Source organism: Pseudophryne corroboree, chromosome 9, assembly GCF_028390025.1.
Source record: "Pseudophryne corroboree isolate aPseCor3 chromosome 9, aPseCor3.hap2, whole genome shotgun sequence".
Classification (NCBI taxonomy): Eukaryota; Metazoa; Chordata; class Amphibia; order Anura; family Myobatrachidae; genus Pseudophryne; species Pseudophryne corroboree.
Window position 1 is genome coordinate 77,985,244 of NC_086452.1, and position 13,873 is coordinate 77,999,116.

At 45.4% G+C, this 13,873-nt stretch overlaps 1 protein-coding gene across 1 annotated transcript in view; it reads left to right on the forward strand.

Moving 5' to 3' along the window:
* The window catches only part of TTC39A (tetratricopeptide repeat domain 39A), a 179,401-nt gene that overhangs the window by 72,681 nt on the left and 92,847 nt on the right, over positions 1–13,873 (forward strand). The window contains exon 2 of the mRNA XM_063939557.1: positions 10,962–11,066. Within this exon, the coding sequence (XP_063795627.1) occupies positions 10,962–11,066 (105 nt within the window). The remainder of the gene's footprint in view (positions 1–10,961; positions 11,067–13,873) is intronic.

Genomic DNA, 13,873 nt, shown 5'->3' on the forward strand with positions numbered 1-13,873 from the left:
ATACCCAGTAAATGGGATTCCGATATCTTTTTCAAGATAGGGACGGTTTTAAATAGGGAAGTGCCTCCCAAAAATTATATATGCATATCATTGGATAATGCAAAAATCTATAGGGCCTCTGCCATCAAAAGAATAAGACCATATTGTCTTTGTCTGGGGCAGTTACAAGGCCAGCCAGGACTTTACCTTGTTGTCTACAGCTACACCACACTGGATAGGCTCAATCTCAATAGATTTGGAAGCTAGGCAGTGCTCGGCCTGATTAAGTTCTTGGATGGGAAACCATCTTGAAATACCAGGTGCTGTATGTACATTGGGCTGAGGTACTGGAAAACAAGTTTTCAGCGCCGGCAAGGGAGAGAGTCCCATGTAGCTCATATGGACACTAAGGTTCTAGGGCATCAGCAAAACAATCGCTGTTCTAGAACACTTGGTTCACGTATAGATGGGGCCACGGCTATCTTGAATAGTTCTGTGCCTAGGCACAACATAAACCCTTCATCTGTACATGGGAAGCTGATGCAGAATTAAGGAAGATTCTGAAATTTCTTGCTTTGGCTGGAAGTTTCTGGTTGAATTAACAGTTATTCCGGAGTCAGAAACAGACTCCAGGAAGGTCACGTTCCCTTCCACATATAACCCCAAATATACGGGTCTGAATTGGCCTTGTCGGTCATAAAAGAACGTGACAGCCTTAATACAATTAGTTTTGTAAGGCAAAGAAGCAAAGGTAACCACAGGTCAGCTTTGAAACCAGAAGCCATCAGTATGATGGTGCAGGTCTCCTTCCGGTGGATTCCAGAAGGATGGGGGGCCGACTTCTTCAGGCACAGATCTGATAGCAGTCTACAAATAGATGCCTGGGTGCAAGAAGCAGTATCTCTAGGGTTATACTTTCCCTTCTGGAACCATTCTCCTAAAAGGTATTCGGTTTCAGCCCGTCTCGGTTAGAGACGTAGGCGAGGGATTTGCATGAAGCAATTTAGAAAACGTTTTGTCAGGAATTGTCATTCCAGTAATCCATGCACAATGGGGGGTTTATTCCCACCTGGGGCAAAAATCCCTCGCCCCATTATCAATTTCAAAACAGAGAAATTACAGTTCACGTAGAGGCAGCTCCATAGTTGGGTGAGGAGCCAATATAATACATGGTATACCTGGATAAGTCAGGGACTTTACCTTCAGGCTCCTATAACACTGTCATTCAGTATTATCTAAAAGTTACCATTCTTCAGCAAATAATTCAGGTAGGCCTTTCCCTTTGGGTTAGCCACAGCCCCAGAGTACCAAAATGATTATGGCAATTTATCTCCGTGAGTAGAGATAAGAAAGATTGCCGTACCTCGACCACCTTCCTATCCTGACACAAATACAGGAAAGGTTCTGTGTCATCTACAACATACAAATAACTTGTCTGCAGAGGCACGGGTGGTTCATAAATGAGATCATCTCTGGTTCCGTAACATAACTCATGGTGGGGTTATACTGAATTCGAGTTTGCAGAAAGTAGTTTCCTCAGAACAAGATATCCAAGGCAAAACTAGGAGATGATTACAATGTCAAACAATATTGATTCACGCAGCAATGCGAATGGTGGGTTTGATGGTGTTAACAATACACATGATGGAGTGGGCATATTTCCGCTCAGGTCTTTTTCAGCATCTCCTCCATCTAAGGCTGCATCACACTGGATATGTCCAATCTCAATGAGGTTGGAAGTTAAGCAGTGTTGTACCGGGTTAAAATCTCCGGGCGCAAGACCATCTGTGAATACCAGGTGGCGTAGACGGGCCAGTTGGACAGTACACAAACAAGTATGTAGTACTGGTAGAAAAAGGTGAGAAGTAGCCTGGGGGCTACAGACATTCCATCTAGATGAGAGGATACCTTTTTCTTTTTGGATATCAGGTGGAGAAATCCTGACAACAAATACAAGTCTTTTCGACTATTGGGGCCATTTTCTCGGAAAAATATGATTCCGGGGATTATGGACCACAGAAAAAACGTGCCTGCTAATAAATCTGTTAGCACTTCAGGCCATATACTGAGTCCTGATTCAGGCAAGGGACATTCCTGAAGGAAGATCGGTCCAGATCCGCAAGGACAAGGAAAGGACAGTAGTGTACCCTTACTTTCAGACAGGAACACGCAGATAAATAGCGAGGAAGGAGGTAAATCACATACTAAAATGTGCAGAACTCCATCTTCCAGCCTTGTCCTCAGGGTTTGTTCCGGAAGTCCTAAACGGAAGAGCTGATTTCTCAGTCGACACGCCATTCAGGTAAATTAATGGGCTTGCACCCTAAAGTCATTTCAGACTCTGGTAGACAAATGGGCTTGGCCAGAGATAATTCTCATGGTGTCCCATCTGAACAACAAAAGCCATAATCGGGTCAGGAACAAAAGAGGTGATCTTGTGAATATCTTTTTAATGGGAATTTTATTTCCCTTAAAACACAATAAAGATGCCAGGAGCCTAATAAGCCCCGGCTTGACCCAGAAGGGGTTGGTACACAGATCCACAGAAAATGTTGAATTACTTTTCTGTTTCCTCTACGTCCAGACTAAGACAGGGTCCTTGATTATCACAGATATCTGGATCAACTGTTTTAATGGAGTGGCTTTTGAAATCTATATACTGAGGTCCATAGGATTCTCACATGGACTCAGAACAAGGAAAAACTTCCTTAACTCGTATTTATCACCAAATATGGCAAGCTTATATGCATTGGTGCAATAAGTGAGGTATGGACCCGAAATCTTGCAGAGTTTCCAGGGTTTTTGCCATTTCCTTTAAGTAGGAATAAATGAAGGTTTAGCGGTGGCCTCTTTTGGATATACAAGTGTCAGCATTGACGGTATGGTTCCGAAAGAGAAATGCCAAATTGCAGAATAGGTGCACTTTTCCCCAGGGAATGCTACGCACTCAACCTTCCTCTTTTCCTACTACAGGGTCAGGGAATCTAAATCTAGTCCTCAAAGCCTGTCAAGTTGCTCTGTTTAAACCACTAAGTGAAGAGGATTTTAAAGGGTTTACAGCTAAAAGTTCTCATTCAGCTGGCTATGGCATCAGTTAGAAGAAAGTCAGATTTAGGAGCACTTTCATGCTAATCTCCTTTTTCTGATGTTAAACAGATAAAGTAGTTCTCAGAAGGAGGTCTGGGTATCTTCCTAAAGGGTGAACTACATTCCACTTTACCGAAAATATTATAGTCCCGGTTTTTAGTAATCGGGATTTTCTGCGGGAGATGCGTCGCTGGACGTAGTCCGGGCATCAAATTTTTACATGGATTGTACCAGTGCCATTAGAAAGACAAATTCTCTTTTTATCCTCTACAGTTTTCACAAGGGGGGATGGCCTGCTACTAAACAAACGCTAGCAAGATGGCTTCGAATGATTATTTCAGAAGCATATTCTTAAGCTGATCTCCCTGTCCCGGCTAATGTCTCTGCTTACTTTACATGCAAGGAAGATCTTTCATGGTTAGCACAATATTGTGCTTGAGCAGAACAGATATGTAAGGTAGCCACATGGCTTCCAATAAACACATTCAATCAGACATTATGCCTGGGATATCTTTGCCTCTCATGATGCTCAATTCGGACAAAGGGTTCTCCTATTGATCAGGAGCGTCCCCACCACTAAAAATTGCTTTGGGAAAGCCCAATGTTATCCTGTGGATAACCTGTGGACCCTACCGGAGAAATATACGTTATAGTAAGAACTTACCGTTGATAACGGTATTTCTCCTAAGTCCACAGGTATCCACAGGGATCCCACCCTGACGCACCTGATTTGCGAATCTGTATACTCACTAAACTCTTCCCTCTTGCATGGAAGAGTGTGCATGTGGGTTTTTCGCCTGAATAGGGTTCTACGTAATGCTCCTGCCTATATGCTTTGGAAACAACTGATTTGACTGAGTCAGTGGGCGGGATTATATGGACGAGCCTGGTGCATTCTGGGAGGCCTAAAAGCTTGTGATCGTTTGGTGCCAATCCGCTGTCGCTCCATCATATCCCAATGTTATCCTGTGGATACCTGTGGACTTAGGAGAAATACCGTTATCAACGGTAAGTTCTTACCATAACGTATATTTCGTACTGATCCCATCCAAATACAAGGATAACATGGGAATGGGTAGGACAAGCTTACAATCAAACATGGACAAATAAGGTTGGAACAGGAGTTGCAGGACGACGCAGAGTGGGCACTTGGGCCGGCGAGAGACAGAATTAAATGGGACAATGGTAGGTTTTGATGAAAGTGCGATTTTTAACGAGCATTTAAAACATGAAGCTGGGGGGTGAAGTAGCACCTAAGATGGAGTGTTTGTCACAGATATGCTATAAAGACTGAATTATCCTATACATATTAATATGTAAGTCATTACAGCAGGGGATTAAGTCCGACTGCCCTGGCTCACTTGATCCTCTTAAAGGGATAGATGAGGAGGGCTCCATCTGTACTGTATATGAAATAATTATGGTAAATCAGAATTCCTATTAATGTAGACTAAAGCCTTGTACATACTATCTAGTTATTGGGACAATCAGCTAATAATTGGCTGATCGTCCTGATAATTGGATAGTGTGTATGCAGGAGCGTTAGATGATAAACAGCTTCAAATGCTCCCTCAACCGTCAGATCGGCAGGTGGGATAGGGAGTGCTGCGCAAATTATCTTGTTTCCTACCTCCCGATCCTGCTGAAGACATCAAAAGAATGTCTTCTACTTAATTTGAAACATCAGCTGCAAACACCTGTCATATTAGATATTTGCATTATTCTTATATCCTGCACCATAGAACTGACTGTTATGGGCCCTACACACTTGTCTACCCGCCGCCGAGCTGCCCGACGGCCGATACGGCCGGCGGGCGACCCGGCGGCGGGGGGGAGGTGACGGGGGAGTGAAGTTTCTTCACTCCCCCCGTCACCTGGCTCCATAGCACTGCATGCATAAGCGATGGGGCATCAATGATGAATGAGCGCGGGGCAGTGCATCGTTCATCATTGGTGCCTACACACTGAACGATATGAACGAGTTCTCATTCATTAATAAACGAGAACGTTCATATCGTTCAGTGCTATCTGCCAGTGTGTAGGGCCCATTAGAGTCTGGTTTAGGGAGGTCAATCCCGGGCCTTTTTTTCAATCCCGGGTATCGGGATTGAAAAAAAAGTCAATCCCGGGATTGGGTTGAAGACCCGCCCACGCCAGACCACACAAATACTCACCATTGTGGGTGGGAGGGCTCGCAGGCTGCAGGTGGTGGGCGGGAAAGTGCTGTCCGGTTGGCTGGCGTCTGACTGTGCAGCGTGACCTCTGACATCATATCAGGCTGCGCAGTACGCACTGCCGGGGGCAGGGAGACCCAGGAGAAGGGAACCGGGCAGCGTCTGAGCCTCCTGAGGAAGCTCAACGCTGCCCGGCATTAAAAAAACTAATTGGACAGGTAAATCCCGCAATCCCCGGGATTGGAGCTTCCAATCCTGGGATTGAATCCTGGCCTTTTTTGGCCTAAATCCTAGGATCCCGCAGATCCCAATCCCAGCATTGGCCTCCCTAGGCTGGTTGCTATGGGATAAAACATCAATTATTCCGTATGCACCAGTTTTCATAAAGGACCCTTTTTATGTGTTTCCAAATATTGGGGGTAATTCCAAGTTGATCGCAGCAGGAATTTTGTTAGCAGTTGGGAAAAACCATGTGCACTGCAGGGGAGGCAGATTTAACATGTGTAGAGAGAGTAAGATTTGGGTGGGTTATTTTGTTTCTGTGCAGGTAAATACTGGCTGCTTTATTTTTACACTGCAATTTAGATTGCAGATTGAACACACCACACCCAAATCTAGTTTTGCCCAAAAATTCCTGCTGCAATCAACTTGGAATTACCCCCATTGTAACAAAAATAGTTTCTGGCTGGCATCTCCTAGAGGAGATAGTGAGGTCCTGACTGAAGTCTTGGGTAGATATAGGAGCTTCCCAAAGTGCTCCAGGGGGGGCATATAGGACAGACAAACCCTGGCGCTGTCTCTGAGACTGACACAATCAATGTGTACGGGTAATAACTCCAAACTAAAATATATATGGAACATTCTTGCTACTCACTCATATAAAGTGAGCTGACTGCCAGTAAAAAAACATGTTAATTAGTCTTCAGACTCAGTTCGAAAAAGATTTTTACAAGCATCAATATAAATATGAGAACACAGTCCTATGTCTTGGCTGTTCCACAGACAAAGGTTACAGCATGTCATTCATATAAGTAAGAATTGAAGAGAACCAGTGTTATGTCCTGGAGTAATAATAATAACTCCTATTAGCTGACGTACAAAGTAAGAAGTTCTCTTTTCTGACAACAAATAAAATTCAGAATCAAAATAATTCTAATACGACAAATGTACTTTAAAAGCAGATGAGACCCCTTCAATACACATAATAACATACAGGTATTTAAAACTTTGATAGAAACCAATCAGCTTGAAGGCTGCCATTTCCTAGACTGTGTTAGATAAATCATACCTCCCAACTTTTCTCTATTCCAGGGAGGGACCCGAAATGAGGAGGCATGGTATTTCGGCTAGGGGGCGTGGCCTCGCCGCAAGTGCCATGGTCGTAAGCCACACCCTAATTTTTGTCATTATGGGGGCATGAACAGCGCTCGTTGAACTGCTGAGCATGCCCCCTGTCCCTCTCTGCCGGGATTAGACGCTGTGCGCATGCGCACAGCATCTATTCACTGCTGCTCTACTCAGAGCAGAGAGTGACAGGGGGGATTTCCCAACTGCCCCCCGCACCACGGGACACTGCAACCCGCGGGTGGACAGCGGGACTGACCTTGAAAAACGGGACTGTCCTGCCACAATCGGGACAGTTGGGAGGTATGGATAAATGACAGAAGCTGATTGGTTACCATCTTCAACTTCTCTACTTTATCTCTCTCAAAGGTTTGATACAGCTGTCCCATAAAACTTAACTATAAAAAAAAACAAAATCAAACCATTACATGAATGACAAAAGCAGAGCAGGGTCTCATTTGTAGTACAGTCCAAATGCAATGCATTTCCCGGAGTGTCACCTCCACTACTTCAGGCAGATTGTTTCTGAACCACCAAATTTCATAAACCCCCCAATCACTGCGCCTTTGACTATCCTGCTCTAGTGACCAGTTCCCAATACGGAGAGCATTGTAGTACCTGATAATGCAATACAGGTAGCATTTTAGTGACTGATATTATACAGTAGAGATGACATTATAGTGACTGATATACAATACTGGTAGCACTCTTGTGACTGGTATGTAATACAGGTTGCTTTGTGGTGACTGATGTACAATACAGATAGCATTCTAGTACCTGATATACAATAAGGTAGCTTTCTAATAACTGATACACAATACACAGGGGTGTCAGAACATTTTTTTTGGTTGGGGGGGGGGGGGCAGGCTAGAATCTCAGTTTTGTGCCCCTAGCTTGAGGAGTCCTACCTCGAGGAGTACTGTGGGAAGAAACACTGCGGAGGAGGGAGCAGGGCTACTAGAGAGGAGGAGTCGGCACTATGGATGAGGCCAGGAGTCTTCACCCGCAGGAGATGGAGAGAGGCGGTACAGTGGGAGGAGAAGAGGTGGCCGGCAATGGTACAGCCAGGGCCGACCCGAGCCTAATTTTTTTGGTATGCGCCCCTTAGTGGAATATATAGAGCCACCTATACACGTCACACCACAGAAGAGGCGCTTATACACATCACACCCCAGTAGAGCCGCTTATACGCGTCACACCACAGAGGAGCCGATTTTACATGTTACGCCACAGTAGATCCGCTTATACATGTTACACCACAGTAGAGCCGATTTATACACGTTACACCACAGTAGATCCGCTTATACACGTTACACCACCGTAGAGCCGCTTATACACGTTACACCACAGTAGAGCTGCTTATACACGTTACACCACAGTAGATCCGATTATACACGTTACACCACAGTAGATCCGCTTATACATGTTACACAACAGTAGAGCCGATTATACATGTTACACCACAGTAGAGCCGATTATACATGTTACACCACAGTAGAGCCGATTATACACGTTACACCACAGTAGAGCCTATTATACACGTTACACCACAAAAGAGCCGCTTATACACGTTACACCACAGAAGAGCTGCTTATACATGTTACACAACAGTAGAACCGTTTATACACGTTTCACCACAGAGGAGACACTTATACACGTTACACCACAGAAGTGCCGCTTATACACGTTACATAGATTGCATAAAGGGCACACCCACAGACACATACATATAACAGCAACCAGGGGTACACTGACACATTGTACAGGGTATCTGAACATACCTTCCATCTGTCGGGTCATAGCTCCAGCTCCCCCTCGTTAGTAGACGCTGCACTGTCTCCCTCCCCCTGTTCTCTGGCATCAGGGGAGGGCTGTGGAGACAGAGCAGTCACTCGGGAGGCAGATCATTGCAGGTCCCCTCTGTGCGCTTGTCAGGGGAGCCTGCTTGTTACTGTCCATGGTGGGATGTGGGTGGTGAGTGGAGAGAGGTGAGCGTCAGGCGTCAGGTGGTGAACGGTGAGTGGCGGGTGCGGAGCGGCAGGATGCAGGCGGTGAGCAGCAGGCGGCGCGCAGCGTAGAATGAGTGACGGTGACTTCATCAGCGCCAGAGTGCCCTCACAGGTCCAGCGCTCTACGGGCCTGGGTACAGCACAGCACCATGGGATAGCCGTGGTGAGTCCACCGTCCGGCCGCTGGGATCATCGGGAAGCAGCTTCAGGAGCCATGGCACTACGGAGGAGGAGGAGGAGGTGTAAGGTGCGGCAGTGGCATTTCATCTGACCGCTCGCCGCTCCCCTGCTCCTCCAGTATCGGCGTCCCATTCCGACGCCCCTGACAATACAGGCAGTGGCTGATATTCAATACAGTTACCATTCTAGTGATTGCTATACAGGTAGCATTCTTGTACATTCTAGTGACTGATATTCAATACAGGTAGCATTCTAGGGACTGATACCCAAAAGATGGCATTTTAGTGACTGAAACACATTACAGTTGCCATTACAGTGACTGATGTACAATAGAGGTAGCATCTTATTGGTTGCTATGAGCAACTCTTCCACCTTTCCTTTTTAGAAGGTTTGATGCATCTATCCACTCTCTCCTAGTTAAAAATAAGGATGTACTGAAGTCAACTTTATCTCACTGTTACCATACACAAACAAAACTCTGAGGCTCTGACTATATATCTCCAAAATGGGAATGTAACAAAGATATTCACTCATTTTCAGCTAAGAGGGGCTGATTCAGAGGTGGAAATTTATGGCACAGCTGCTGCATCTTTGTATACAGCGTCTGTGCTAAATAATGCAAAAGCTGCAGGAGGCGTGTCAAGTATTCTTAAGTATTGCTCTGGACTTGAACTTTAGGAATGTTAGGGACCTACCCGATTAGGTCACCTGGCCGTGGTAGGTGGTCCCATATTTTGCTCCATGTTAAATTGCTGATTTTATTATAGTTGTTCTGATTACCAGTGTTCTTAGTGTTTAGAGTGCACACCTGCATTTTGTTTTTTTTTCTGTATGCTCAGGCTACTCGGGATGTAGCAGCAAAATTACACAGCTAAGGCCACTGAAGCTGCATCCAGCGAAGCAGCCACTGGCTCCGCACACCCAGAAAATGAGGCCGTCGTCAATTATGCTGCAGCTCTTGGGGCATTGCGGCCAACGTTGCAGTACCAGATCTGCATATGCGCAGTGCGGCTCCTACGCATGAGAAGATCATTAAACAATGAGGAGTACTTAAATATCGTATTTACAAAAAATCTGAATCCATTGTATACTATCAGTGCACCATTTCCTAATAAAGAGAATTATAATCAATGTGCTGCCAGCTACAGCTAAGTGGAATTTTACCTCTGTTTGGACACTACATACTGTGATCTATAGAGGAATGGTTTTATTCCATATTAAACTGTGGAATAATGAACTTTGAAAAGAACCCTAAGGCAAATAGGTGTGTGTGGGAGGGGGTGTCCAGTTGCCCAGAGACCCTCCTTCCCCAAAGCCTGGCCTACAGCCACTATATGCAGTATAAAGGGTGAAATGCAGCGGCTGCACATACCCAGTGGCAGTAGATTTTCCTACCAAATCTGCTGTGCGTGTTTATGTCAGTGGATCTGAGTGTTCAATCATTGCACCAGATAGAGAATCTAGTAAGTGGCTCACCATGATCATTGGGCCTACGGATGTCTGACATATTGTATTACATGAACTGCACTTTGTTTTGGGCAGACTATAGCTATTTACATGCTAACTAATACTATACACCCTTCATGGGCTGGCGACATTCTAAAATCAACCCCCACCACCGTCCAGAAATCTTGCGTTTGCCCCTGCAACCACTGACATATTTGAAAAATAGGATTATTGTAATAATGGGCTTCTATTAATAAAGTTATCTGAATTTATATAATTGTTTCTATGATCTTTTATGGTAAACTCACATTAATATCCATGCTTTTTAAGGTTGATATATAAAAAATTGGACTATTACGCCAACTTCATAGTCATTTTTGAATCTTACACAGCTTAATAGTTTTCTTTTATTTTTTTTTATAAACCCTGTAAATTTTTGCATTTTGTTTAAAATTAGATCATGTTGGAATATTGCACCTGAAAATCCTTGTGTCCTTATGTAAATTGTATTTTATGGAGTGCTGTCAGCAGACCATGGTTATGTCTGGACTTTCCTTGTGGAAAATCACTACAGTGCTAGTAGGCCATAAGCAGGGATATTTATTAAAACTGGTGCACAGGCAAAAGGTTTTGGATTCTATAGCACCTAATTAGATGTTTGTTCTTTTTATAAAATGCACCAGTACAGTGAGGTTTTTGTTTGGGCAGATGCTCTAACCTGTCTTTTGTTTTGTCTATATAGGCTGCCAGCTTCGGACCTGAAGACTTCTCTTGACGAATGTATGATTGCACTGGACATGTTCTTAAACAATAACTTCCAGGAGGCTCTCTGCTTCCTCCAAGCCAAGTAAGCATTATCTTCCTTTGTCCTGTCTATGGGTATCCCTGTGGCTCCTACCTGACAAAAGGGGACATTTACTAAGCAGTGATAAGAGCGGAGAAGTGAGCCAGTGGAGAAGTGGCCCCATCAACCAATCAGCAGCTCTGTATCATTTTATAGTATGCAAATTATAGATATTACTTCAGTGCTGTTTGGTTGCCATGGGCAACTTCTCCACTGGCTCAATTCTCTGCTCTTATCACTGCTTAGTAAATGTCCCCCAAAGGGAGTACTCCGCATTAGAAGCACATCCATGTTTCAGGGCTGGCAGTATGGCTTAGTGAGGGTTGGGTACCTATGCCGGCATCATGGCTTTTAGATGCCCTGCGGGGGGGAAGGCGAGCGCAACGAGGCCCCTTGCAGGCTCACTGCAGGATCAGTGGCGAGCTGTGCTCGCCACAAGTTCTATTCCCACACCTTGGATGTCGTGGACACCCACGAGGGGGAATAATCCTTGTTAGTTGGCATGCCGACTGTCGGGAATGTGAGGGGTTTCCTGACCGCCGTTCACATGCTTACGTCCCCTTGGAGATGGGGTTTGTTATGGAGGTGCCCAAACCTGTCTGTTGTGAAATCTATAACTACTCTCTAGTCAAAGCCCTTTCTCTGATGTGTTCTCCCGAGGTGTGTGTGTGTGTGTGTTGGGGGGGGGTAACTGAGGAATGTGGAGTGTTTGTCTGACGTATGGCTTAGTAAAGGACTGTTTTGAGGTTTTCTGTTCTATAGTTTCATAAACACAAAATTTGATAACCTAATGGAACCACCTGATCCATCTAGTCTGCCTATTCCTGTGCTTCCGTGGGTAGAGGGTGTTTGGTTGTAACAGCCGCCTTCTGCTTGTCCCATATATTATTTGATTATCTAATAACTGTGTGAGTCTACACCAGCTCTGTTTCTATCGCCCATTCTTTGTAATTGTCTCCAGATGTTATTGACCCCCTCCCATAGGTGCCGATTTATATTTTTGCTGGTGGGTGCTCGGCGGGAGGCGGCAGCGGGAATGAACGGGCGGCCACGGCAGTGTCTAATGCCCATTACACATTATGCAACACACCATAATGCCCATTACACGTTATGCAACACACCGTAATGCCCATTACACGTTATGCCACACACCGTAATGCCCATTACACATTATGCCACACACCGTAATGCCCATTACACGTTATGCCACACACCGTAATGCCCATTACACAATATGCCACATACCGTAATGCCCATTACACAATATGCCACACACCGTAATGGCCATTACACAATATGCCACACACCGTAATGGCCATTACACAATATGCCACACACCGTAATGCCTATTACACAATATGCCACACACCGTAATGCCCATTACGCAATATGAACACACTGTAATGTCTATTACACATTATGCCAGACACCGTAATGTCTATTACACGTTATGCTACACACCGTAACACCCATTATGCGTTATGCCACACACTGTAACGCCAATTACATATTATGATACACACAGTTATGGCCCTGACACCATTTTATGCCCACACACAATAATGCCACTTACATTGCTAGGAGCCTCCTGTGCATTGCCAGGGGTTTCATGCACATTGCTAGGGGTCTCCTGTGCGTTGCCAGGGGTTTCATGCACGTTGCTAGGGGTCTCCTGTGCGTTGCCAGGAGTTTCATGCGTGTTGCCAGGTATCTCCTAGCCGCTGCCCCAGTAAAGTTAGGGAGGGTGGGTGCGTGCATCAGTGATTACTGCTAGCCCCCGCAGTAGATTGAGACATGCTGGGGGCTGCGGAAGCGCTTCTGTACCATAGCAGTGTAAAAAAAACACCCTCTTAAAATGCCCGCCACCGAGGAGACAGGCGCTAGAGGTCAAATGTGACCTCTAGCATCTGTCTCCTCCTCGGAGGCGGCCATTTTGGTTGTTTTTTTACATTGCTATGGTACAGAAGCGCTTCCGCAGCCCCCAGCGCGTCTCAATCTACTGCGGGGGCTGCCGCAGTGGCGGCTAGCTCTACTGGGGCAGCGGCTGGTTCCGTGGGGACTCCTCGCGGTCCATGGGTGCTCGTGCCCGGGAGCACCCACGGAATAGGCGCCTATGCCCCCTCCCTCTAGTTTCAGACCAAAGTCAGGGAGACTTACTGGTGATTTGTTCCATTCAGGGATAGGGGGTAAATTGCCTGGGCCTCCTGCCAACATTAATGCCACAGATAACTCATGGTGCCTTTGAGTATTGTCAAGGATCAGTTGTAAGGATGGAACATCTGCTGCTCCACCTCTGTCACTAGGTTCCGTAATGTCTGCTCACCATGGTGGTCCTATAGGATCCGTTTTGGTGTAGAGAGAGTATATAGAGACTGTCACCTCAGCAACACCTGCATAGGAAAGATCTGGGAGCTGATTTATCAGTTTAATTTGTCATGTTCAGACATGAGTTTGGGTGACCATGATTATATTGTCCTCTGTGAAGGTGGTGTCACATGTTCTGACAGTGTGACGTGGCGGGGGGAGGCTTCCCTGTCATACACTGTATGCTCTTGTGTGGCAGGGGTGGAGGGATCCTCCTTCATTCCACCTACCACTGCTGGGGCAATTGAGACGCTAGTTTATAAAGCACCTGTTTGTCACCACAGTACGTAATCATTGACCATAGAAAACGTTTTCATTCTCTGATGCTCCCTCAATGCCAGTCAGGGATTACAGACTGAAGCGACACCTTACAGTATTTGGTAGATCTAGAATCACACACAATTCGGTAGACTTTGTGTGAGAAATTAGGCCTGATATTATTATTA